This window comes from Perissodus microlepis, chromosome 9, assembly GCF_051167445.1.
Source record: "Perissodus microlepis isolate ML-2025 ecotype Zambia chromosome 9, ASM5116744v1, whole genome shotgun sequence".
Lineage (NCBI taxonomy): Eukaryota > Metazoa > Chordata > Actinopteri > Cichliformes > Cichlidae > Perissodus > Perissodus microlepis.
In genome coordinates this window covers 12,765,603-12,793,425 of record NC_140469.1, presented here as the reverse complement: position 1 = coordinate 12,793,425, position 27,823 = coordinate 12,765,603, and the positions used below count along the sequence as shown (strand labels likewise).

Here is a 27,823-nt window from a genome sequence, read left to right as displayed (position 1 = left end):
TCAGGGATGGGAGAAGCAGATAGTTACAGGTAGGTGTGAAAACCATACGTCAATGGGCCCTAATTGAGCGCTTCTCCTTCATTCTGCACTTGCTACTGACACATCGCCCCTGGGCCTATTGGGAGAACACCAGCTTTCTGTCACATAGAAAACGGGAGCGACGGATGATACGAGGAGCAGAGGATGGTGCTTGTCATTTTTCCTTCTCTAGATCCTCACACCCGGCCCCCGTGACTCACTGGAAGGCAGATGTTTCTCTAACTTTTAAAGAAAAGAAGTTCCCAACTCAGCTTTCTCTTAAACACTGCAAATGGCTGTAATAGAAATGTTCGTGGTAGAGTGGCACACTTGTGACAAAGAGCGACTGGTCAGAAGTATGCCACCTGAAAACCCAAGTCCCAGAGTGCACTGGGCAGTACTGGCAGGAATGTCAGCATGCATTAAAAGATCATTTTCAGATAGAGAGCATTTTTTTGCACAAGCCACATGTTCATAATAGAGCCCTAAATATCGAACTCAGTGACATCCCTTACTAATCTGAATGAAAATGAAAGTATTGTAGTAATAGCTGTCACCTTATTTATGCACTAATTCACCTTTGCCAAGCATTTGTCAAGGATTTCTTTGTCGTCACAGGTTAGACCACCAGTGGAGAAAAAATCCTCTTTGAACTGTAATTTGGTTACACAACCATAGCATAAGAGTTCACAGTTTTTGGGGTGATCACAGGTTTGCAGGGGCAATCTGTTCAATAAATTTATCAATATTTGGTGCCACTGTATTGATATTTGATTCGATGGTAAAGATTTCTGCATTTTACCCACCAAAAATTCATTGGTGCTGTGAGTCCTGCTGTTGCATCTAGTTACCAAAATAAAAATTAAAAACAAAATGACTTCTTTGAATTCTTTAATCTAGTGGAAGCCTAGTCAGTAAAATTTTTGACACAAATTGAAACCTTTCCTAATCAGTCATGCCGGGATCTAGTTCCCTAAAATTCTTTCAAGGCTGCCAGCAAAACCTAGATTGCCTAAAACAAGCAGCTAGTAACAATATAAAAAGAAAATGAGTGAATAAAACGTGATTTGTTCATATTGTGTTAAAAACTATTACATTACAATTTATTTACATAAAACAATATAATTTTGACAAAGGTACATAATTTCACAGTAAAAATAAAGGCTTGGTTTTCGAAATTTTTCTTGTTGATTGGTTATTGCTCTAATGGGGGACCATTTATATGCTTTATGGCCAATTACAGATTACTGTGATACAAATAAATAAATAAGCTTGACAGCTTGAGACATTTCTTTTCTGCTTCCCATCACAACTTCAGAGGAAATGCCCTTTTTTCCTGCCTCTCCTGCAGGGGTCGCTGTTAACCCATGTTAAATGCAAATTAACTGATAGTTTGTTTTTTAAGCAAAAAACATTAAAAGCATTAGCCATTTAAAAAAAAAAAAAAAAAGCAATCCAAACTAAATTATTATTACTTTTAGTGTTTTTTCTTTGTTTTTTTTCTTTTGCCTCTCAAAATGTAGAATTGACAACCTTCTCCGCCTCCATGGACCACCCCACATTGATGCTTATATAGTATTTTTAATTGAAATTTAAACTAGACGAATTATATATAGGTAAGAACATGAAAATTCAAATTAAGGGGAAAAAATACTGTGTGGTGTGTTCCCAACTTTCTGTAGTTGTAGATTGTAAGTAGAAATGAAGTGGAAGGAGGTTCAAACTTTGGTTTGGCTGGGAGGTAAGGTTGATTTAAACCACAGAATTCAGCAGATTATTATCAGGAAAATGTTAAGGGGAAATTAAAATTGGTAGCTGGCAAGTCTAAACTGTGTTTTAGACACGATAATAAGCTTTAATAAGTACCTGGGATTATTTTTTTTAATTTACAGCATATTAATGGATTGCTTTCATTTCAAATTCAAATAATTTCTATACGTTTCCATAAATTTTCAACTCTGGAATAAAGGCTGTGGAATGCAAATGCTGAAAACATCCAAAAAACAGATTTTTATCAGGCCATTTTGGCAATCAGAAGCAGGTGGAGTGCAGAGTAAGGTTGAAGAGGTGTGTTCAGATACACACTCACGCACCCACACACCCACACACACACATATAAAGCGCTTTGTTCCCTCGGGTAGACCATGGAGCCGTCAAAACCACTCTGATTTTGAATTAGCTCTGATTGGCTGTCATTGCAGTATGCCCCACACAGCTGAGACCACTCAAAACCACACACACACAAACACACACTTTTGTGGTTTGGGCATCATGTTTCACTAAACTGCTGAGTTCTCTAGGCTGTAACTAGGCCTGTTTTAAGAGCTGTGGTTGAGTATAAATGTGCGTGTGCGTGTGTGTGTGTGTGTGTGTATGACTGCAGAGAATCTGTGTATGCAATGTATTCAAATTTTCTGATAGTGGGGGTGTATGTGGACATGTTGTTATGCCTCTTGAGCTCTGGATATTCTGTGAGGTGTTACACTAGGACATTTCAGGCTGCAACATCTTTTTTAAAAAAAGTTATATATGTATCTGTATATTTGCAAATATACCACAACATACATATTTTTATTCTGTTCTCAGAAACATTTGGCTCAGTCCTGTCCATGTTGCAAGCATTTTAGCATCCAATTAGTTTGGTTTGACCTGTATGAAAATTTAGTGAGAAAGTCCCCGTAGTGTTGCAAATGAACAATGGATGAATGTGTTATTTTACTTATATGGTGCTAAAGAACAATTGTTTGGCACCACCTTAACATTCAAACCAAAAATTCCAGAGTATTTCTCTTAAAAAATATAACCAAATATTTAATTAAGAGATTATGCAGGTTTGCATAAATGCCTCTCTGACACCACAAGTATGCATGCTAAGTAAAATTCGGGTCCAAAACAAGCAGGTCCTCCCACTTCCAAAGGGATGCCTCGGTGCCAGAAAAAAGACTTGTGTGGTTAAATTCACAGGGGTTCACTAGTTTGCTAGCTCAGTGTGAGTTGGCTGTAAATCCAACATGCCCACTTGTCTGAATATAAAATAAAAATGTGTCTCAGTAAGCATTGTTCTTATTCTGAAACTGGAGTCGGTGGGAGCAGCAAAAATGACCAGCCAGTGGGAAGTATTTGGAAAAAAAAAAAATTAAGATATTAAGACCAAAGCAGGGTTCCATCTATAAATGCCTCAGGATCAGGTTTCTCTGTGAACAACAGCCCATTTATCCAAAAGTGTGGTTAAAAACAGAGCTGCACAAGAAGAAGAAAAATGCAGTAGCATGCACACATTTCCGTTTGGTTGTATGTACTTGTATTTACTTTGTAGTTTCAATTCATTTATATATTTTTTATTAATGAAAAGAAACGGATATCATTGAAATTAGGTCTGAAGAATGGTTTAAGGCTGGAGTGTGTCAATTTATCACTATCTGAAATGAAACATGACTGGCACAGGATAATGTTCCTATGGGCTTATTCCTTATTGGTGGTACATTAGTACCATCTAGTGGTAATATACATAACTGCACATACTTTTTGCACTATTGTTTTCACACACACAAAAAGAAAAAAAATGAATAGTTGAACTCTGAAGTCTGAGCCTGTTTCAATATTCATCTGTAGTGCAAGGAAACTGTCTGCACCAGTGATATCACAACCGCATATAACTTAACACTTGCAGTTTTTCAAAGAGATAAGAAAGATTAAATCCACAGCTAGGTAAATATACACTTATAGGACACTGGGAATTTTTTTTTAAAGTGGGTCCTTTGTTTAATTCCCTGCTGTTTAGGTGAGTCTCCTCATTCTCACTGTCTAACAAAAGGCATTTAAAGCGACTTTGACTGAATATGAGAGCTCAAGTTCAGCTGAAGCTTCAACAAAACGTTTTATTTATAACTGGAATCATTGTAAATATATAATATAGAGTATAAAGGCACATCCACTAAGTCCTGGGAAAATTGGATTTACCAGTAAGCACCAATAAGAGTTGGTAGTTAAATATCTGCTATTCACATTTAAAGTACTTTTAAAAAAAACGAAACAAAACAAAACTACTGTTACAAGCATTTTAAGCCTGCAATAAAAAAGAAGCAAATAAATCAAAAAAGCATATAAATAAGTGAATCAGTTTTGTGGTGTGGGCAAACGAGTATGCATTCCTTGCAGTGGGCAAGAGAGGGAGACTACCAAAATAAAAGAGTCCTCTTTTAAGAGTTAGCATTAGAATTGTTGTTGGTTGAAACCATAGACAATAACACTTAACACTAATAACAACAACAATAACACTACTAATTTGTACTGTAAAATTGGGAATTTTAGATGGGGTTCTATAGAGACTGACTCCCTTTTGGAGCTCCAACAACTGCTACCATAGAGGAACATCAGTGTTCGTTTTTTTTTTTGTTTGTTTTTTTTACAGTTCTTGAGGTTGCCCCTGGAGACACATGGAGAAGGGTGATCACACCAAGCAGTGCCTCATTTTGCATTAAAAAAAGACAGATATTTCCATGGGGCAACACTTGCATTTAAATGAACGTGGTTAAACCCTTGCGCTGTGTGGCCCAGCACATCGTGCTAAATATATGATTTCTAGCCAGAAATCATAAGCCAGCAGAGCATTAACAATTTAGATGAGCGTAAGGCATGCATTCAATTCACAACTAAGGACTTTATTAAAACAAAAAATAATATGTCAATAAAAACACAAGTAAAATATTAAAAACAACAATAATAGCCACATAGTTTATGGTTTGAAACAGTCTTGACTATTATAGAATGGCATCTGTACATGAGAGCCACTAGAGGTCACTGTTTACAACGTTTTTAATCCATTTCAGTTGAACTTGGTTTAACTGAAATGAAAGCAGTCATTAAAGCAAATGCTTGCTCCTGCCCCGGAAAAAAAAAATTATCAGGAACATTTATTGACAATAAATCATCCTAACCACTGTTGCTTCATTGATGGTTGCGTGTATGTGTTAGCTGCCACAAACATATTAAACTCTGATCTCTGTGCTGTTAACCTCTGAGCACTGCAGAGTGCAGCACAGTGTAAGGTGAAAAAATTGAAAAGAACAAAAAGGAAAGAAAAAATGTCATTGTGCTTTGTTTTTCAGTCTTACTCAATTTCATAGCTGCAAGTTAATGATAATAAGCTATCTACTATAGTCAAAAGGTCTTGGGAACACAGACCATTAGTGCTGTCGAGAATACACTTTTGGCAATTGGGTAATTAAATTCAGCATAATATAGCTAGCTATTCTGAGACATTTAAATTTTCCACCCTTATTTCTGAAGTCCCTGACAAGATTTTATTTCCCTGCCAAGACAAAAGCTGAGTCAGAGGCATGTGATTACTGCCAGGATATTGAGTTGAAGTAAGATGACCAGTACTGGATATGATCTACACTCCTCTCTGTTGCTGTCTTTGTAATTACTGTATGTCATTACCTTTTCATCTTCTCTCCCTCTCAATTTTTGCTTTGTTTGTGGTTTTTCTATGCTCTTATTTTCTCCCTTTCATTCAGCATAACTGGTGGAGGCAGTTGGCTGGCCGCCCTTACTGTGGTTCTGCTGGAGGTTTCTTATTGTTCAAAGGGAGGTTTTTTTCCCCCCTCTTCCCACAGAAGCAAAATGCTTGCTATATCATCAGGTTTCAATCTATGACATTTAAAGTTCTTTTACTTATGATGATAAAGTGCCCTGATATGTTGTTGTGAATTGGCACTATATAAATAAAATGTAACTGAACTGAACTGAACTGGGGGAAAAATGAAAATACGGTTTAGTTGGATGATCATTTATTGTAGCTATTTAATTTGTCCACAAAATAATCTGCATTGTCAATTAAAATTGGTGTTTGCCTTTAAAAAATAGGAAAATCCACATTGGAACACTTCAGTTCTAGTAAGTCAATGCAGAAAGTCAGCAAGGGAATGCATTTAGGCATTTGGAAATGGTTATGATCAAGATACAGATAAAATCAAGAATCAAAGAAACAAATCAAAGGGGAAGAAAGTGACGTAAGTGACTTAGGTGACAGAGAATGTCCAGACTGCTTCACGCTGATAGTGCAACAGTAACTCAAATAGCAACCAAGATATGCAGAAGAGCATCTCTGAATGCACAACACATCAAACCTTGAAATCAGATGGACAACAGCAGAAGAAGACCGCATCTGGTGCCACTCCTGTTGGGCAAGATTAGGAAGATGAGGCCACAATTCACAAAGGCTCACCAATTGTTATTTATTTATTTTTTGTGATTTCTTTGACTACTCGGTTAGGTTTAGGATAACTTTTCACACCTCATATAGTAGGAGATGAAATACATAAATTACGTGTACTGTTTACGTTTATTGCATAAAGGTTTGTCAAAAATCAACAAAACTGGGCGAAAATATTGGAGGTTTTTGCCCATATCTGTCCATATCTGAAAATGTTGTTTAGTTGTATTAAAACAATCAACTGATTAAAAAAGAACCCTGCAAATACATTGTTTGCAATTGACCAATTGAATCGACCAGTACGTGTTGGTGTTAAAGTATTAATTTGTTCATGGTGTTGACAAACTGATATTTTCTTCTTCGTCTTTTGGATCATTTTTGTGGAGCCCTCTGGTCGCCTTGCAGCTCCTATTCGTTTTGCCACTGGCCTTTCGGTATTTGAACGCCTTTGTCATGCAAACATTCGCTTTTGTCAAACAAAATCAGCCCATCTACGTTGTCTTCTCATTCTTCACGGTTAAAATTGAAACAAAATGCTATAGACAAGCGATCATCAAGAATCACAGTTCAAAGCCATTTTTTCAAGAAGCACAAGATATGAAAAACAACGACTTTTAATTAAAGAAAATCTTTTTATATTGAAGCTGCAACAGGAACAAAAACCAAGTTTAAGAAGTCAAAATAAGGAGGTTAGCAGTCTATGCCCCGCCCTCCTGCAGCTCTCTCCTCTCTGTTTTAAGCTCCTCCCACCAGATGAGCGGGAAGGTCAGCACACATTTATGGTTTAATGGTCACTGCGGTGTTTTAGTTTCACAGGCAGTGTTGGTCAAGTTACTTGAAAAAAGTAATCAGTAACTAAATACTGATTACTTCCCCAAAAAAGTAATCCCGTTACTTTACTGATTACTTATTTTCAAAAGTAATGAATTACTTAGTTACTTTTAAAAACACGATTTACAACCTGAATAGGTGATAAAGAAATAGATCTTTCAGCCCAATTCTACTTTTTCTACTTAATCCATCATACAAAATGTAATCAAATGGAAAAGTCTCTTTTTTTTAACTTGTTTTATCAGTTTTAATCTTTTAACTTTATGCATCAAGTAAAAATTAAATTATATGCACCATTCTCTGACTTGAACTAATTAGTTTAACATTTAAACCTATTTTCTGCACATTCCAGCACATAAAATAAAATATTTTTTGTGTTTACACTCAGTCTTTCAAATAGATGCAAGTAAAACACAGCAGAAAATAAATAACATCAAAGACTAGCGGTCCTGTTGCTCTATTTTCACCCATAAAGCAGGAGTGGGTTAGGCGGAGGTTTACCCTGGTGCAGGTGTGCCGCAGCGGTCAGTGGAAGAATCCACGAGTTTCTCTGTGAATTTCCCATTACGTCGTTGCGCACTCGGAGCTTGTTTTGGGGTTTTTTTCGCTGTAAAAAGAAGTTTTCTTCCCACGCACAACAGACGCTAATGTTTTTGTCACTTTTTATGGAATCAAACTCAAAGTAAGGTCAGTACTTCCACGCTTTAAACGCTGCACGCTCATACTCTCTCCGTACTCGATATATTATCCATTGTTGATCTGCACACAGCTGTTGTCACAAACGTCGCACTCGCTTACGTCATTGTCATGAGACATTCTCGCAAAAAAATCACGGTTTTAGTAACGCAGTAATGCAGCGTTCCTACAGTAAAGTAACGGTAATCTAATTACCGTTTTTGCGATAGTAATCCCTTACTTTACTCGATACCTAAAAAGCAATCAGATTACAGTAACGCGTTACAAGTAACACGTTACTGCCCATGTCTGTTCACAGGATTGAAAAAGTCACTTTAGCAGGTTAAAGATGTGCCACCACATCTGCATTGATAGTTTTTATACTACTTTACACTGTTTACCAGTTTTGTTTTTGTTTTTTTAAAGATGTGGCTGCTCAGCGTTTCCACTCATAGGCTAGATCTTCTAAGCCCTAAAAACTCACTCCAGATGAGGCGCAAGAGTCCACTTCCCTCTCAGACCACTTCAATAACAATATGCTGAAAGGTTATAACCGATTCTTTGATGATGCCAGCTCCAGCTTCAACTGCTGAACTAGAACTGATTGCTAATTGTGCTGTTATTGTGAATCAAGTATCTGATTTCACTCTGTGAAGCAAAAAATTTTCCCAAAGGTCTGTGGGCTTGTTTAAGACGTGGCAGTTTCAAATCAGCTGACCAGAGAATGCCTACTGCAACGGAGGTCTGCTCACATTTCAAAACAGTGCCTGTCTTTCCACTCAGCTGATTTTGAACTGGATTGAAACGTATTCTTCCAGTCTTTCAATGTTACTCTTCAATATACTGCCAGTGAGTGGGGTCTCGGGGAGAGCATTCAGTTCATTTAACAAGTCAGGGCTCTGTTTTTATTCCATAACCTAGGAGGTTAACTCTGTGAACAAGCTCTGTGAGACAAACAGAAACATGCAACATATGTCCTGTGTGTAACAGTAATGCATTAAACTTAAAATGTAGAAGGAATACTTCCAAAAGCTTACATTAAGGATGCGAAAGTTTGGCCATTTCTGTTCTGCATTTGGTAAAAGGAATGTAGAAAAAGAAAGCAACCACATATCTTTAAAGATATTTGGGGGTTAGGGGGGTGGTGGGTTGGTTTGTTTTATTTATTTGTTTTTTTGGTGGTACAACTTGAGATTGAGCAACAATCACAGATCCTGATTCATTCTGATAGTAAGAAAGGGCAGTAAAACTCTCAGGCTTTTATCTTTAATAGTTTTTGACATGTTCATGTTCGATTATGGCGGTAGATTTCACTGTGCCAAAAAGCTGCCTGGAAGTGGGTGGATGGACCATTTCACACACAAAAAAAAAACATCTTTGAAATTATTTGATATATGAAAATGGTCGAGTAGAAGTCGAGTAGAATGCTTGTGGTGATTTGAGATGGAAGGACGGAGCTGTGTTCTTGAGACAATCATCGGATCAGTTCAACACTGTGGCATTTCATCCGTTTGTGTTTTATTATTAGTCAGTTGGAATATTTTTATGCTTTCAGATGAGCATGGCCTCTGTTCACTATTTAAGTTGGTCCCATGACTTATACACTGACTTCTTCTTTTTTGGGCAAGCTTTATTTACTGATGTCAGTAAGTCTAAATGTAAATATACAGTAGCTGGACTTTGTTCATGTTATCATTCAGAAAACAGGGAGCTGTGTGTACTAACAACGTCATTAAAGGCTGGTTTATGCTTTGCTGATAAAATCACAATCCTAAACATACATAACCTGCCAACAGTTCCAATATTACTTTGCTAAAGAGGACCCATCATTCATCTGTAAAGAGTTCCTGCTGCAAACAATATGAGACAGTGTTCCATGACTATTGTCACCAATTACATGGAAACAGTTTCTTAATTTCTGATGACAGTCATCTAGACCATTAGATACTTATCAGCGACAATCCAGAGGATTACAGAAATTACCACATGTAGACAGATCTCAAACTTAAACACTATTATTCAAACCAGGAGAGGGCACACTTTAACAACTTTTCAGAGATTTCTTTTCCCCCAATATCACTATATCCGTATTTTCAAACAGAACTTACTTTTTTAACTAAACCTTTCCCATAATAATCACTAATTCTTGTCACTACATTACTTTGTTGGTCATCTGAAATTGCTTGGAGGTAAGATATACATTAAAGAAAGTGATGTTAGGAAAATGTACTAGTGCTCTCTTACTGAATTACTCAGAAAGCCAGGAAGTAATCCACTTTCACATTACAAACAAATTAGGTATGAAACAGTCAATAGAGTCTTGTACACTGGAGAAATTCGTCAAAAGATGTCATGTTTAATTAATAACCACAGGTGTAAGGCCTATCCTGATAAGGTGACGTGAACAAGGAAGTCGTACAGCAAAAATAAAAACCGGTTGGGTTGCTCTTTTGTTTGAAATACCTTTGACTTGCAAACATACAGATATGCTGGCAACTGAGCTGTAACAAGGGAGATTAGAGCCGCTGAGTATACTCAAGATAACAGATGGCAGGAAACTTGCAAAAATTCTTTAATTTTCTAGCACTTTTTTCTTTTGTTAGTGTCGTATGTTTTGTGCTGGTTTTACTCTATTCCAGAAGAAGCTTTGTGGTTATTGTTCCTGAGACACAACAGCAAGTCGCGAAGCTGTTGGCGAAGAGGATCAAAGCCTCAAACAAAAGCAGTGAGATGGCACCGACACCATCTGCTGTCAGCTTAACTTTGGGCCCCTGCCCTGACAACCCCCCAGATCTCGTAGGTCCACTCCTCGTTGAGTTTGATTTCGGAAGGACTTGGGAACATGTGAGAAAGGAAGTCAGTCCTTTGCTTCAAAAAGGAGGAAGGTTCAAGCCAAAAGACTGTGTTGCAAAGCAGAAGGTAGGTGAATGACTTGAGAAGAAGAGAGGAAAGAAAGAAACCAGCAACTGATAGCAACTTGCATTTAAGGGGAAAAGTTTCCTTAAATTTACTATTTATGTAAGGATTTATTTATTTGTTTGTGTATTTATTTTTTTTCAATACTTAAACAGGTGTACATGATCAAATAAAACCTGATTTTACCCAACCAAAAGAGAAATTAGAGGTAATATATAGAGATAAAATGGTATCATATATATCATATAATGATTAACTCACTCAGATTTCTTTATTTGGCTTCATTCGATTCAGTATCATTTGAAATAAACTCAGAAAAAATGTCATGCTTTTTTAAGCTTTTAAAGATAACATGTGACATACATGCTAATATTAAACATAGTCACATTTAAATAATGAGGTCTGTCATTGTATGAGCACAATTATCATGAGCTAAAAGCACAAGCTTCAGAAAGCTACAAACATTCCAATTCAGACAATTCTTTCTACAGTTGGATCCCAGTGACACTAATATGGTAATTTCAAGCAAACACACCTGTGGTTTGCTTCTAGCCAAAGCAGTCTTGAAGGTTTTTCAATCAAATCAAATTATTGGTGAATCACAGGCTAATTTTTCAAATGTTAAAGTAAAAGTTATTGTCATGTCTTTAGGTGGCAATCATCATCCCATTCCGGAATCGGCATGAGCATTTGAGGCACTGGCTTTATTACTTGCATCCTATACTGAAGCGACAGCTTGTGGACTACGGAGTCTATGTCATCAACCAGGATGGAGAGGGAGTCTTCAATCGGGCTAAACTGATGAATGCAGGATATGTCGAAGCGCTCAAGGAATATGATTATGACTGCTTCCTCTTCTCTGACGTAGATCTGGTTCCCCTAAATGACCGTAACCTCTACAGATGTTTTGACAATCCACGACACTTGGCTATAGGCATGGACAAATTTAATTTCGACTTACCCTATAAGACCTTCTTTGGTGGGGTCGCTTCATTGTACAAACATCAGTACTTGAAAATTAATGGGTTCCCAAACACTTACTGGGGTTGGGGTGGTGAGGACGATGATATCTACAAACGAATAGTCTTACGTGGAATGCAGGTTTCTCGACCTGACTTACTGACGGGCAGGTACAGGATGATCAGACATCAAAGAGACGCGCACAATGACCCAAATCCAAAGAATCCTAATAAACTGTTTCAAACACATTGGACCATGAATGCGGATGGCATCAATTCCCTCAAATACACAGTAAAGAACATTGAGAAGAATATCTTGTACACTTTTATCACTGTAGATATCGGCTCTCCTGAATGATCTGCCTGAATGCAATTTCCCCAAAAAAGTAATCCCGTTACTTTACTGATTACTTATTTTCAAAAGTAATTAATTACTTAGTTACTTTTTAAAAACACGATTTACAACCTGAACAGGTGATAAAGCATAGATCTTTCAGCCCAATTCTACTTTTTCTACAATCCATCATACAAAATGTAATCAAATGGAAAAGTCCCTTTTTAAAACTTGTTTTATTAGTTTTAATCTTTTAACTTTATGCATCAAGCAAAAATTTAATTATATGCAACATTCTCTGACTTGAAGAAATTAGTTTTAAACCTATTTAAACCTATTTTCTGCACATTCCAGCACATAAAATATATATTTTTTTGTGTGTTTACACTCAGTCTTTCAAATAGATGCAAGTAAAACACAGCAGAAAATAAATAAAGTCAAAGACTAGCGGTCCTTTTGCTCTATTTTCACCTGTAAAGCAGGACTAGGGTAGGCGGAGGTTTACCCTGGTGCAGGTGTGCCGCAGCGGTCAGTGGAAGAATCCGCGAGTTTCTCTGTGAATTTCCCATTACGTCGTAGCGCACTCGATGCTTGCTTGGAAGTTTAGGGGTTTTTTTTCGCTGTAAAAAGAAGTTTTCTTCCCACGCACAGCGGACACTAATGTTTTTGTCACTTTTTATGGAATCAAACTTAAAGTAAGGTCAGTACTTCCACGCTTTAAACGCTGCACGCTCATACTCTCTCCCGCAGTCGATCCATTGTTGATCTGCACACAGCTGTTGTCACGAACGTCGCACTTGCTTACGTCACTGTCATGAGACATTCTCGCAAAAAATCACGGTTTTAGTAACGCAGTAACGCAGCGTTCCTACGGGAAAGTAACGGTAATCTAATTACCGTTTTTGCAATAGTAATCCCTTACTTTACTCGTTACTTGAAAAAAGTAATCGGATTACAGTAACGCGTTACAAGTAACGCGTTACTGCCCATCTCTGGTGCCAGTGATTCATTGGTGTTTTGATCTCAGAACTGAACGAGTGACAACTCTGTTATTGGTCGACTTATGCTCTTAAAATCTCTGTGAATCCAATTTGCCCTTAAATAAATAATTAATATAGGTATCCACTCCAACAAAAGGAAAATGTTGAAATTCTGAATATTCAAGCAACTCATTTTTTACATTTTTTTATTTGCTGCACTGGGACAAACAGGGAAATTCTAGTGCTTGTTTCTACTTTATTTTTTTTTTAACTCTGCAAAGTATAAGCAATTATAAGTGATGATTTCATCTGTTTTGTAAACAGCAAATAACAAGAAGTATAATGTCTTCTGGCTGGGTTTGATCAGCTGTTAAGTAACCTACCAGTTTAGATTAGATTAGATGAAACTTTATTAATCCCTCGGGTGGGTTCCTCCGGGAAATTTAGTTTCCAGTAGCACAGCACCAACAGAAGTTGCATGTTACAGATACAATAAGGGGAATGAGAGTAAGGATATAAGCATAAATATACCATATATATACATATATTTTAAAAAGTGTGTTATCACTGTGCGCTATATCTAAGAGGTAGAAAGTAAAGTAACTAAAGGAAGGTGAAAAAAAGGTTTAAATTTAATGCTTAAGAACCTACCAACGAGCATGATAAATGGGACACTATGGACTGTATATTAGATATTCTTAGAGAAGATAAGAACATTAAAACTGCTGTCTCAGATGAATGAATGAATGAGTGAGTTAATTCAGTTCAGTTCAAATCAATGTTATAGAGCACCCATTATAAAATTTATATATTTTTTAATATGGGAGTATAAGTAGATTAATTCCAACACTGGCTTCGTTTTTAAGCCTCAGGAGTTGCCATTTGGCACCAACAGAGGCAGCCATGGCCGCTGTGTCTGCTCAATGTTTGTGCTAATAGTGTCTATTTAGAGCATTTGGATTTCAATTACTTCACAAGTGAGACTGTATACTATGGAGTTTATTTTCATAATAAAATGAAATGACAGATGGTAGAGTCAGAATTTCAATTCATAAACAACATAAAAGCATGGATCCATTTGACCTTGTGTCAACTTTTCAGGCAGCTAGTGGTGGTTTTATCATTTAATCACCATAGCCTACCTGAGTGTTATAGCTGAGCATGTTCCTCCCATTTCCCAGAAAGGTAGCACACCATGTCACACAGTTCAGATTTCTGTCTAACCAGTTTCTTGAGCATGATAATGCATTTTCTGTACTCATATTCCTCGACAAGCACTAATTCAACAGAGCACCTTTGGCATGTGGTTGAACAGAAGATTTCCATCATTACTGTACAGCTGACAAATTTACTGCAACAATGTGTTGGCAAAGGTCATTATGGATGAAAACCTCTGAATGTTGCCAGCTCTTTATTGAATTTATCCAACCAGTATTAAGGAACTTCTGAACACAAAAAGGAATCTATCTATCTATCTATCTATCTATCTATCTATCTATCTATCTATCTAGATAGATAGATAGATAGATAGATAGATAGATAGATAGATAGATAGATAGATGACAGCGAACAAATGGGCTCCTGCCAGTGCTTGTATTGCAGCGGACCTTCAATTGACCCATCAGCCCAAAAGTGCACCAGCCTGGTATGTCAGATTACCAGTCCACTCCTGTTCACATGGACTTGAACTTCACATGTTCACATAAACTTGAGTGACATCCCATTCGTCTTACAGCTATAACAGTTTCAATTCTTCTGGGAAGGTTTTCCACAGGTTTAGACATGTGCTTTTTGACCATTCTTCCAGAAGCACATTTGTGAGGTCAGACACTGATGTTGGATGAGGAGGTCAGGTTAAGGGTCACTGATTCATCCCAAAGGTGTTCTATGTGGCTGAAGTCAGGACTTTGTGCAGGCCAGTCAAGTTCTTCCACAAAAAACTCATCCATGCCTTTATGCACCTTGCTTTGTGCACTGGTGCAGTGATGCTGGAACAGGAAGGAGCCATCCCCAAACTGTTCTTACAAATTTGGGAGCATGAAATTGTCCAAAATGTCTTGGTATACTGAAGCATCAAGTGTTCCTTTCACTGGAATAAAGGAACCAAAACCCACACTATTACCACCCCTCCACCAAACTTGACTCGTGGCCAACAAGTACCGGTGTCCTGGCAACTGCCACACCCAGACTCGTCCATAAGATTGCCAGGTGGAGAAGCGTGATTCGTCACTCCAGAGAACACGTCGTCACTGCTCTAGAGACCAGTGACGACATGCTTTACATCACTGCTAAGGCTCAGATGCAGCTGCTTTCTATGCACTGTTGTTGAGCTAATCTGAAGGCCACATGAAGTTTGGTCAGTAGTGACTGACTCTGCAGAAAGTTGGCGACCTCTGCACACTTTGTGCCTCAGCATCTGCTAACCCCACTATTTTACATGGCCTACTACTTCATGGCTGAGTTGCTGTCGTTCCCAATCACTTCAGTTTTGTTATATTATCACCAGTGTTGGACTAACGCGTTATTAAGTAACGCGTTACAGTAACTACGTTATTATTGTGGTAACGAGCACTGTAACTAGTTATTATGCCAAAACCGGGAACACGTTACTCGTTACTGGGATTTAGATAGGCTCGTTATTCGTTACTTCGTGTGGTGGCTATCGCGGAGCTTCCACAGATTCAGTAACATTAGCAAGTGGTGGAAGCCAGCAGGTGGATGAAGGAAAAGGGAGGCAAGAGGAGAGACCCGAAGCGGCCGCTGGTCCGAGAGTGTCAGGTGAACTGAACTTCAGGTAAGAAGTTATAACCTGCAGTCCATCTGGGTCAGATATGAACCAAGTTTAGGTGGAGTTTATTTTCGTTATGCTGACTTTTTCGTACTGCGTGCTAGCTAGCATGACGGAGTTTCTATACAGCTGGGTGGGTGCTATGTTACTGATGTTGAACTTTATTTTGTTCATAAGGTTAATTATTAGAGTTGCCAACCGTCCTGTAAAAAACGGAATCGTCTCGTATTCAGAGAAAATATCATGCGTTTCGTATTGAGGTGAAAAGGAACACAGTTTGTCCCGGACTTCAGCTACAATGAAAAAGACACAAAGCTGGAATTATTCTGTGTTTACGCTGCACAGCTGCCTCTTCTTCTCTCATCCTCTCACACTCCCTCTCCTGTTTCTACTTCAATCATGAAACTGATCAATGATCAGATGATCGGCTTTTCTCTCTTGTTTATTTATCGCCCACTTTGCGCCAGAAAGAGGAAACCAGCGGATGTCGCGGTAAACAACAGCAGCACTTTTAAGCTTGATCAGCTGTTGTTAGAATTTATTTAATATTACTTTTTACTATCAGCTGATGTTTGCTGGAGCCACAGCTGTAAAGCTGCTGGTCATGATGTCGGTTTGGATATGTGGTGAGAGGGAAACATGAAGATGAAACCAGGAGACGTCCTTACTGAATCATCAGAGCTGTGATGGAGAAACAGGTTTACCTTTTAGGTGACATGAATGAGTTGAAGAGAAGTTATGAACTGTTTCTGAGAGACAAATAACACCAGGATCCTTTTTTTTTACTTAGCTGACAGCTGGTAACTGTGCAGGGGCGGGTCTAGCAAAGTGTTGCCAGGGGTCCATGTAGGGCATTAAAAGGGAAAGGGGGGCACAAGGAAATACTTTCTTATTCTCATTTAAAATGTCTCACTTTTAAAAAAATAATTATCTGAGTCTTGCAACAAACGATTGATAGATTAATGCATATATACCATCAGAACAGTGTACATCACTGTCACAACAGTGTTTATTTTCATTCAAAGGCTTTATGATTTTTCCTATAATGGTGGGCCGGTCTCTAGTCAAAATGCCCGGGACGATTTTTTTGTCCCAGTCCAGCCCTGTATGCAGCTCATCTTCAGTCTGGTGTTACCTACATCTTCCTATTCAGAAGGCAGAATTTCCGAGTTCTGAGTACAATCGAAAGCACCACGACTGCAGTTTTTGTGTTGGATGTAAAAAGCAGGCTAGGATAGAATCAGGTGTGGGATTTCTCTCGTGGAAATGTGCACATTATTTTTTCCTTTCTATTGGTAGGTGGCACAGTGCACTTGTGGCAAGTAAGCAAACTAGAAGACTGGCAATCTTGCTGGGTATCCAGTTACGGAAGCAACACATTAACAAGAGAATTCTGAGTAAAACCAAAGTTACTTTCCCTAGTAACTAGTTACTCTGAAAGTAACGAGTAACTTGAAGTAACTGAGTTACTTTTGATAGAAGTAACTAGTAATGTAACTAAGTTACTAATTTAAAGTAACTTACCCAACACTGATTATCACTAACTGTTGACTGTTGAATATTTATTAGTGAGGAAATTTCACGACTGGACTTGTTGTACAGGTGGCAGCCTATCACAGAACTACACTGGAATTCACTGAACCTTTGAAAGTGACCCATCCTCTTAGAGATGTTTGTAGAAGCAGTCTATGTGTCTAGGTGATTTTATACACCTGCTCTTCACAAAATACCAATAATGCTTAAGTACAGCTATACATGTCTAGATACATCTATGGATTCACTACGTTAGACTGATTATTTTAATGTGGTCATCATATTGTATATTATATTATATATTATATTAATGCTTTTAGGGAAATTTATTTTGAGAATTGAGTTAGTATAAGATGGTAATCTCAGGAAAGTTTTAGCACAAACTCAGTTTAGTATAATTTTTAATTCAATATTGAGTAAAAATTTCAAATCTTTGTACTTTGTATTGCTGTGTCTGACCTTACATTTTAATATTCTCAATATTTATCTTGTGATTCATAATTAAATTTTGAATCATTTTGCTTCATGCCTGACACGGTCATATTCAGTTTGCAAGTTAATCACATTTTCCGTTTTATCATTTCGAAGCAGAATTTATCACTCTAGACGAGCACATGCTGTTTTTAGAAAGAACTTATTGGTGTCATAACCATGTGATGCTTAACATTGTTTGGTATCCAGGACTGTCTGGCGTCCTGAGGAATAAACTAGACTTACACATTCTGAAGGTTACAGCTGTACTAGCGTCATACTGTACCGGATCTTCTCGTCTTTACGGTGTACCAAACAGATGTGCCCATTTCAAGAGTCAAAATCTTTGCGCTTCATGAATTCTTAATAAATGGAAGATTGCACAATTTTGCCCTGAGATGAACTGTAGTGTCACTCAAAAGGCAGACTGAAAAGTGAAGAGGGACAGAGGACAAAATGACACTAACACCTGTGAAGAGGCGAAAAATAGTAGTGAGAGGAGGCTTCACATGGGGATGCAAAGTTGAAATCCAGTGATGCAAAGATGTGTTGTGTGCTGAAGGTCACACACATTCAAATTTATTGCATTTCCATTTTTCTAAAGGCTTCACTTGGTGTTTTATTGTCTTTGTATGCATATTTTACTGCAGCACTTCAACTCCAATCACATCTTTCACACACTGTGTCAGCACCCACCCCCCAAACAGACTCCCATCCTCCTTCCTGCCCAGCCCCCTCTTTTTATTGGTTGACCTAGTGGAGTTACTATGGGAACAACTGTGGAGAGGCTGCCATGCAGAATGTGGGGTACAGCTTTTGAATGGTGCTCCGTCGTACACACATGCACTCACACACATTTATCAAGGCCAGGAAAGCCTACCTACCATCAAGATGTTGTGTTTTTGTAAATACTAGTGGTCTTCATTTTTCTCTGTCTGTGCTAGAATTTCTTTTCTTTACCACCAGATAGGTAGTGTAGTCTTTCTTTTTCATTTTTTTTGTTATATTCAACTGGTAGTACTTTTACTTACAGTACTATGACAGCAGTAAATGCTTATTTGTTATTTACTACAGCCCGTGCTAGAATATTTTGCCTACAAGCAAACTGTAGGTCTAAATCTATTAGAGCAAAACTACTGGTCATCCACTACCAGACTTTAAAGCAGATGGGCTACGAAAGACCAAAGCCACACCGGGTGCCACTCATATATGGAAAGAATTTTAGGGCTCATCAAAACTGGACAGTAGAAAATTAGGGGGGAAAATTGCTGAATCATGATTTCTGCTGCAACATTTGGATGGTAGGGTCAGAATCTAGTGTAAACAAACTGAAAGCATGGATCCATCCTACCTTGTATCAACAGTTCAGGCTGCTGGTGTTGTCTGAGATATTTTTATTGCACATTTTTATTGCATATTGGCTCCTAAGAACCAGCTGATTGTCATTTGAATGGCACAGCTTGTTGCTGACCATGTCTACTTTTTGTGATCACAGTGTACCCGTCATCTGATGGCTTCTTCCAGTTGGATAAGACACCATATCACGAAGCTCAAATCATCTCAAACTGGCTTCTTGAACAAGACAATGAGTTCATTGTACTCAAATGTCCGCCACAGTCACCAGAGCTCAATCCAATAGAGCACCTTTGGGATGTGGTGGAACAGGAGACTGGCATGGACTACTAGCAAGCTGTACCTAATGAAGTGGCCAGTGACAAGTGGATACTTGTGGCTGGTGATCATCAGAAGTTATACCAGCTAAATAAAAGCTTCATTTAAGAGCACTGAAGCTCTTCAAACCCATTCACATACTCACAATAAATCTTATTCTGCCACTTATTCTTTGCTTTTCACCATGAGTCCTTCCCTTGTTCTCTTCCTCACTGGTTTGAATAAGAACCCCATTGTTCATCAGAAACTCAGTGCTCTCTGTTGCACTCTTTTACCAGATTTATGGCCGAAAACAAATAAGCACAAACATGGCTCACACTGAGAACAACTGTCCACATCGAGCAGCCAAACAGCAGATTACTGATGAGATCAGCTGACACAGATATATACAAACACACACACACACACACACACACATGCAACATTACGCACCATTCTTACTGTCAGCATCCCTGGCTTTGATGTGGTGGGCTGGTACAAGTGAGTGTTATGGTCTTACGTAAGGCTTTTACATAAACCTCGGAGTGTAGAGAGCTGGATAAAGAGGGAGGGGGAATTGCTGCACCATTACAAAGGGGATTCGCACTGCACCAAATCCTCCTCCTACTTCACATGGATAAACCACAACATATAAGCTTTTTCTAGCAACATGAGCCATTCTTGAAAGAATGCGACTATACTTTTCATCTATTCAGGACACACACGGGTCTCATATCCACATGCATCAGTTGTCTCTCTTTGTCATCACCGTGCCTGTCTGTCTCCTTTCTTTCCCCAACAGAGACCAACAGTAGCTAGTGACACATCTGTCGGGCTTTCATGTCAGCAATCAATAGGATTTATTGATAACCTGTAATCCCCGACCCAGAATGACCTCTCCCTAAGTGCCAGACCACAACAATATCCAAAAACTAAAGCTACATTCTACTCAATGCATCACCTTTTCTCACTCAGGCTGATCCTTAGGGATTTAAGACACCAGGACATGAGAGGTGGGATGAGAGAAGTGGAATTCAACCTCCATTTTATTTTTTCTCCAAACACAAAAAGGACATAACTCCTATGATGGTGTAAACGTGCTTACAAAGAGTCAGGAGCTCATCTATCAGCGCAAATACAGTTTTCTTTATTAAAAATGTAATGAGGTTTTCACAATATAAACAGATAGAAACATAAAGGAGGGAGGGAAAAATCTGCTTTTCATCAGAGCAAATGATCACATAAAGGCCCAGAAAAGAAAAGAGAAGTGTGTGCCTGCAAAAAATACATTAAGCTGAGTCTGGTGTTGGTGAGCCCATGATGGAAACATGGTGACCTCAGGAGTAAGAGTGTGTCCCAGTGCAACAGTTATATCATGCCATGTCATACCTGGATGAAGCTAAGAAACAGTGACATGTTGGATAGAGTGATGTCCTATATTTAAACAAAACCTGGTGGACATTGATTGCATAATGACCTGTCATTTTTCAGTTCTACAGAATCTGACTGTTAAAGGAATCCAAGTAAAATCTTGCCAACCAATAACATCAACCAAAAAAATACTTTACTTAGAAAAAAAATCTTTTCTCAATCAGCAATGAATAAAGGAAGCTAAAGGTCTAAAGCTAAAGAAAGGGAAAATGTGAACCGACATGATCACTTGCTGCTTCCCAGGTGACCTCTAGGGCGCCCTTTTATTTGGCTAGGAGAGTTCCTACTGCAGTCTCGGAATCAGGTTACTCCATGGTCGCCTACACTACACCATAGGGAGGCTGAAAAGATATCTGAACCCGGAGCAGTGTCATGGATCAATCATTAGACTCTAAACGAGATGAGATGGCTTAAAGAACGAGAATGACACTCAAGTGTCACTGATAGCTTCTGTGGGAATGATTACATTAAACTTGGCGTATCCTATGAAAATTCTATGGAAATCCCTATAAGGGACCAACCTGCTCCCTTTTAACTGATTGCACTGAATCACTAACAAAGGCCTTCTAGGACTGCAACACACCCTCTTATTTCTAAAACAAGCGGCGTTTTGCAATGCAAGCCACAGGGGACTTAGAAAAGAGTCAAATCCAGTTTGTCTTGCCCCCACAAAAGAGGGACAAAGAGGATAGTAGAACACAGAAAACTATGTTCTCACAAATATCCATTACAATGTCAAGCTACATTCACATTCACTCGCAGCTGTGGTGGCTCGTGAAATTAGGCTATACATTGTTTTTTGTTTTGTTTTGTTTTATTCATAGCCAGGAGAAGAAGGGGCGAGGTCGATCATTTAGCATTAGTTCCCAAATTTTGCTATGTATAATATCCTAGTTCTCTAAACTGGCACTTGTCATCCATCCACATTAGCCTATACAGTATGCTAACAGAGAGTAACAGAAAGAAGACAAGGCAGAGTATTAGAAAGCTGGTGCTGTCACAGTTAAGGATCCGTGCAGTATGATTGCGGAAAGGGAAAGTCTATAAAAACAGTACGAAATCCAGTGAAGAAGAAAGTACTAGCTAGAAAAAACGTGTTTGTGCATGTGTTCATAGAGAAGAAAGTTATCCAGTGTAGCTACAAATACAGTGCCAAAGGTTGAGCAGTGCGCATGTGTCAGATCCTTCAGCATTAGATGATGTTCCCTGACCTTTGTGCCTTGATATGTGGCACTACATGCAGAGAGCGAGAAGAAATGTGTATGTGTGTGTGTGTGTGTGTTTGCAGACAACGAAGCCTTAGTGCAAGGGATCCCTCCAGGTTGATGTATTGCGATAGTTTTGCAGGTTTCCATTGGTATTTAAACATTTGTAAATCCCAGAGATTAAAATTCTGTGAATGTACTTCCAGTGAAGCAGCCGGGTGTGAGTGAGATCCAAGTACAAAGGCTGAAGCCAAAGTTAGTCCAAATGGATTTTAAAAAAAGAAAAAAGAAATCCGCTAATCGATCTTAAAAAGTATGAGCTGCAGTGTGACCTTCTGCAGGATAGCTTTGTAGCTGCAAAGTAGGTAATAAAAGCAGTTCAGAGTTCATGTATAGTTTTAAAACCAGTGTGCAGTCAGCAAAAGACCATGTTAAAAAAAAACATTTACAGCAACCAAAGGAAAAATGGAGGAAAACTGTTGGGACTTTTCCAAACTATGACAAAATCAAAAACTTTGGCTCTAAAATCAGAGAATTAGGAGGTACGTGTTACAGATTAGATAATAATAATAATAATAATAATAATAATAATGTTGATTAGATTAGGTCCTTACTATCAGATTGAGTTAAACAAATTGTGGAAATCTAAAAGAAAAACATAAAAGAAAAAAAGGTGCTCTGCTTTTGTTTTCTGTCAAAGTGGTGGTCGTATAGTTAACAGATTGTCAACAGTCAACCCCCAAAGGTTTAAGGAGGGCTGCAAAATGTTAACCTAGCTTTTTCAAGTTTCCTAGTGACTTTCTCAGGTGAACAAAGCGCTTACTCTAATGTAGCTGTTTGTGAGCCAACACGCATAAGGAATGAGAGATTTAGAGATTTGAGAGGAATTCCTAGGCCATTGACTGTACAGCTCAACATTTTTCTTTGTCTGGGGAAACATTTGGCTCTACGTAAGCTGCAGTGTAGCAATGTGCACTCCAGTCCAGCGGAAAATCACCCATGTGACAGAAGCTACTTCTTGTGGGCAGTCCCTCTCGCTGTGCCGCCAGATTTGTTTCCAGAACGACGAACTGGCACCTTGGATACTGGGATTCTGGTGCGAGCCGGAGGAGGCGGTTGCGTCTTTGGTGGAGTTGATTCAGCCTCTAGGACGGACGACAGGGCTGACTGGCTTGCAGAGTGAGGGGGTGTGGTTGGTTTGGTGCTTACCGGGATCTTCGAATCTCGAGGAAGGCTGGCGCTGCCTTTCATTGACCGGAAGGAGCAAGAGGAGGAGGAGGAAGGCAGAGTTGCTTGGGAGATGGGGCTCGTTTTATGTTCAGTGGACGGAGAGGGCGAGCTGTTTGGATCTTCATCTTCCCCCTGATCCTCTCCTTCTTCTTCAGGATCATTGTAGAGGTCATACAGGTGGTCTCCAGAGCAACTGTCACGTGATAGGGCCATATTCTGGTTATGCTGCAGCCCACTTTCGTCAGGTGTTGCTGTAGGTGTTGCTGACGGTGTGTCCCAGTAGCCCTCGTCACTAAGCGGCTCTTTGTCACCTGGCGATGTAGGGTGACGACCATGTGCGTGAGGGAGAGGGGGTTTAGCTGCCCGGCTTCCCGCTCCACCAACTACTGGAATCTTACTGAGTCCCAGCGCCTTCACCTGTGGTACCTTTCTATCTGAACTCCTGGAAGCTGAGGGAAGGTAGCTGCTAGCAGGGTTGGTGCGAGGGGGATAAGTGGAAGTAGGGGTAGAGGAGGAAGGTTGATGCGATCGGGGCAATGCAGGGGAGTTGTCTCCTGTGGAAGGCAACATGTGCCAGAGTCCCTGCATGTCTGCATCGTCCACTCCTTCTGGACTTGCCATTTCTTCCCCTCCACCCATGTAGGCCACCACACCACTCCCGGGTGGGTGCTGTTGTGGTTGAGGTTGTGCCCTTGTTCGGGCAGGGAGGGAGGCAGGTGCAGAGTTTGGGGAGACAGAGAACATGGGCTGGGACATCTGAGAAGATAAAGGGGGTTTAGATGGGGAGATGCTACTGGTGATACCAACAACTCTCCCAATACCCACTCCCACGCTACCTCCTCCTCCCCCACTGCTACTGCTGCTGGTACCACTGCCCCCATTACCCACTGGGCCCTCTTCATCGGCATCTGCAATAATGTCACCACAGCCTGTGAGAGAATCAAAGCTCTTGAGGGATGTGACGTCAGTGAAGAGGAGGGAGCAGAGTCGGTCCACAGAGGGCTCTGATGGTGGGTCACCAGTGCTGCAGCGATCCAAAGGGGGTGTAGCAAGGGAGGGGGTGAGACTGGAAATTGAGGCTTTGGCTTTTTGGATGGGTGGTCGCAGTGGTGAGTCAGTGGGTGTGTAGGGAAAGGGAGAGTCTGGCTCACCAGATGGCCCTGGCATGGCAACACAGTGTGGAGGTGTCATGGTAACACTCGTGGTGGGAGTCTCTAGTGCTTGGAGGTTAGGTCCTGCTTCTGCATCCCCACGGTCTGCTTGGTGGTTATGGGGAGGTGGTTCAAGGGTTAGAGTAATGTCCTTTACCTTTTCAGCATCAGCAGCTTCTCCATCCTTGTCCTTCTTTGCTTCCGCCTCTTCTCCATCGCCCTCATTTGTTTTGTCTTTACGTCTCCATCGCATGCTGCTGAAAAATCCTTTCAGGCCCCTTCCTCTTCTGACAAGTCCTGCTCCTCCGTTTTCACTCGACCTAAAACTCCCGCGTCGGAGAAGAGAGAAGAAACTCAGCGATTTGCTCAGAGACCTCACCGGCCCCACCTCCAGGCCTGCAAGTCCCTCCCCTCTCTGTCCATCAGCGTCGTTATTAGAGCTTGTTAGTCCATCGTGGGTTTTGCTCCTCACAAGTTCCGCCGATGCCCCTGAGCTGTTTCCATTCAAAGAATTTCCATTGTCAGAATTCCCGTTGTTTCCGCTGTTTGTAGCCCCTTTGTTCCTGAAGGAAAAGAAGCTGGCCATTCCAGATCCAGTGCGCCGCTTCCCAAAGAGTTTGAAGGCAGCTTTGTTGATCTTCCCTGTAGGCTGAGGGTCACACTGAGGGGCCACAGGAGGCTCCACACACTCTGAGTGCACCTCCATTATCTAGTACTCTATTGCTCCCACTCTATCGTCTCCCTCGAGCTCTTTAGCTACCTTTTTATCCTCTCTCTTTCTGGCGCACATACATTCACCCTCTCTCTCTCTCTCTCTCTCCCTCCACCCTGCTGTCTGGTGCTCTTTCACTCCCACTCTGACTTGCTTTAACGCCTGCCTGCTGGTTTTCTCTGTCTGCCTCCCTCCCTCTTTCTCTTTCTCTCTCTCTCTAGCTCTCTCTCACACAGCCGCACACACAAACACACATGCTGCTCCTCGCTGTATCCATGGCAACTGGGTGGGCTAAGCAGCTTTCGTCAACGTTGGCGGGGCGCCAGCGTCTCTCCTCCACTCCCTCCCCCAACCCCTTTTCCTCTTCTCTGCTTCCACCTTGCCTGTCACCGATGCACTGGTTGGTCTTTCCTTTTAACTATTGAGTATTTCCGAAGCCCAAAATTCACCGCATCCATCAGTGTGTGTGTGTGCACCGTGTGTGCGTGTGTCCACGTCTCTGTGTTTGTACAAACCCATTCCAGGGTAGCAATGAAGCAATACGCACCCACTGATCTGCTGATGCATTATAAAGGATTAGACATGAGTTCAATATGTTTATGAGGGCTTCCTTAATGGCAGCTCGGTTGAATAGCCAATTATTAGGACAGATCACAGGCTAATCTTTATACAGACTGTTTGTAGGACATGGACCACAGATGTGGGAAAACTCACAATGATGCTGCCCACTAAAAACAGAACTTTTGCATGTGTGGACATTAATTTCTGGGTATATCTTTCCTGTCAGGTAAGTCAGAGCTTTGGGTAAACAGTAGCTTTACATTGTAAATTGATCAGAATTAGCCTTCTCCCTTCACCTAGGCTTATTAGACTGGCTAAATTGGAGTGTGAGGGTGGAAAAGTTCAAAGTAAACGAAACTAAGCATATCACAAGTGCGAATTAGTGGACTCAAAAACAAGACCTGCTGATCAACAGTATGAGCGGGCTTAGACCAGGATATGGATTTAGAAATGTCAGTGCAGTCATGCTTTTGTTATTTCAAGGGACACGGAGGTCTTAACCTCCCAGTCACAACCAATTTCTCATCCACAACTTAAATGACTTACAAGTGACTCTGCAAAAAGATTTAGGCCCCTCACAACTTACAAGTAGACAAACATACAAACACAAATAGCACAGCCTTCAATAGAGTTTGAGACACACACATATAAGCCATATGGCCTTGAGGCCTCTTCCATATGGACACACAGGGCCAGGTGTCTGAGCCCTGTGATGCCACATATAACTGTCATCACGTCATCCTCAGTTTCCTTGTGTTTGTGGTTTTGTGTCACCAATTATGCAGCCCACAGTACACTCTTTCTTTTCACATTAGTTATACTTTTAGAGCATACCTTGGCAACCAGTAGAGTTTCTGCAGGCATGTAGAACAATTAACTGTTCACAAACTAGAAGGAAACCTTGTGGGAGTGGATCAACTTGCTGACTTTTGTTCATTGTTGTCGTGTCTTTACAAAGTGCACAGGTGTTCCAGTTTTATTATCAAAATGCATTTGTGCTAATAAGTAAAATTGTGAATGAATTAGGGTATTATACATTAAAATAAAAAAAATTATAATAATAAAGAGTGAAATCATTTTTATTCCACATCTCAGTTTATTTGTTTGTTTTTGGAGAATGGCAATCAGTTTGTATATCTGAACAAATTACATAATCACCATTTACCGTAGATCCACCCAGTTCTCCTTTTTTCTGAGTGCAATCCACTGGGGGTGCTCCCAACCCCCCATGAATCTCCCTGTTATCCCGACCCACTTACAAACCTTCCTTCCCTTCCCTCCCCTTCTCCTTTTCTCTCCTCCTCCTCCTTCACAGTGACTGTGAGCACAGGCTCTCCTCTTCCATCCCACTGCTATCAAACAATGTCTGCATTCATGAGCCCAATACACACAACCACAAATCTAGAGACATGCTCACACCCACACAAACACTTTTTGAGGGCTTCCCCAGAGTGAAGCGTCGAAGCATATCATCCCTATGCTCCCCCACCCCCACCCCTCCACCAATAAGAAAGATAATATGTCCCCAAGAGTCAGTCAGCCAGCCTGTCTACTTGCCAGTCACCCACTATGCATGCTTTCAGGTACATCAGATGTTCAAGCAGAATGCCCTACAGCAGTGCTAGCAGGTCAGCTGGCTGCTGCGTGGACTTGAAGCTGACTCTATGCAGCAGATGGCAGGTGGATTGATGAGTGGAGACTGATGAGGGAGCTCAGTTATCGCATGATGAGACAAAGGATTTTGCTTAGCTCTTAGAGTGGCAGTGTACATTATTACAGTGCTTAAGACATTTAAACATCAGTAAATTATTGAAGCAAATGCACACATTACGACAATGTTGCTATATTCCACAATGGAGACCATTAGACCATATCGGGCTTATCGAGCAGTTTGTATGACTGCATTTAAATGGAGGACACAGGAAAGCAATACACACCCACACACTCACATATATATGAGGCCATTTGTAAAAGCATGGGGCTTGTATGTAAGTGTAAAAGAACTTTTGTCCAGAGGCTTTTGTGGATATTGAACTGGTTTGGTTAGTTTGGTGCTTGGATAATGCAACATGTGCTCTCCTTGCAACCTAATTATTCTTTTCGGTCCACTTGTACCGGCTAAGGCAGATTCACACATGCAATACAAGAAGCCCACACCCTA

General features: G+C 40.1%; 2 protein-coding genes across 2 annotated transcripts; one reads left to right on the top strand and one right to left on the bottom strand.

Annotated features, from left to right (window-relative positions):
* The first annotated feature begins 10,191 nt into the window (after window positions 1-10,191).
* LOC146380174 (beta-1,4-galactosyltransferase 1-like) lies at window positions 10,192-20,009 on the top strand. The gene is made up of 2 exons (XM_084939077.1): window positions 10,192-10,660; window positions 11,309-20,009. The coding sequence occupies exons 1-2, from the start codon at window positions 10,289-10,291 to the stop codon at window positions 11,972-11,974; spliced, it is 1,038 nt and encodes a 345-aa protein (XP_084795203.1). The 5' UTR covers window positions 10,192-10,288; the 3' UTR covers window positions 11,975-20,009.
* Window positions 20,010-20,498: 489 nt separating this feature from the next.
* Window positions 20,499-25,284, bottom strand: amer2 (APC membrane recruitment protein 2). The gene has a single exon (XM_084939076.1). The coding sequence runs from the start codon at window positions 25,093-25,095 to the stop codon at window positions 23,020-23,022; it is 2,076 nt and encodes a 691-aa protein (XP_084795202.1). The 5' UTR covers window positions 25,096-25,284; the 3' UTR covers window positions 20,499-23,019.
* Between the last annotated feature and the right edge of the window lie 2,539 nt (window positions 25,285-27,823).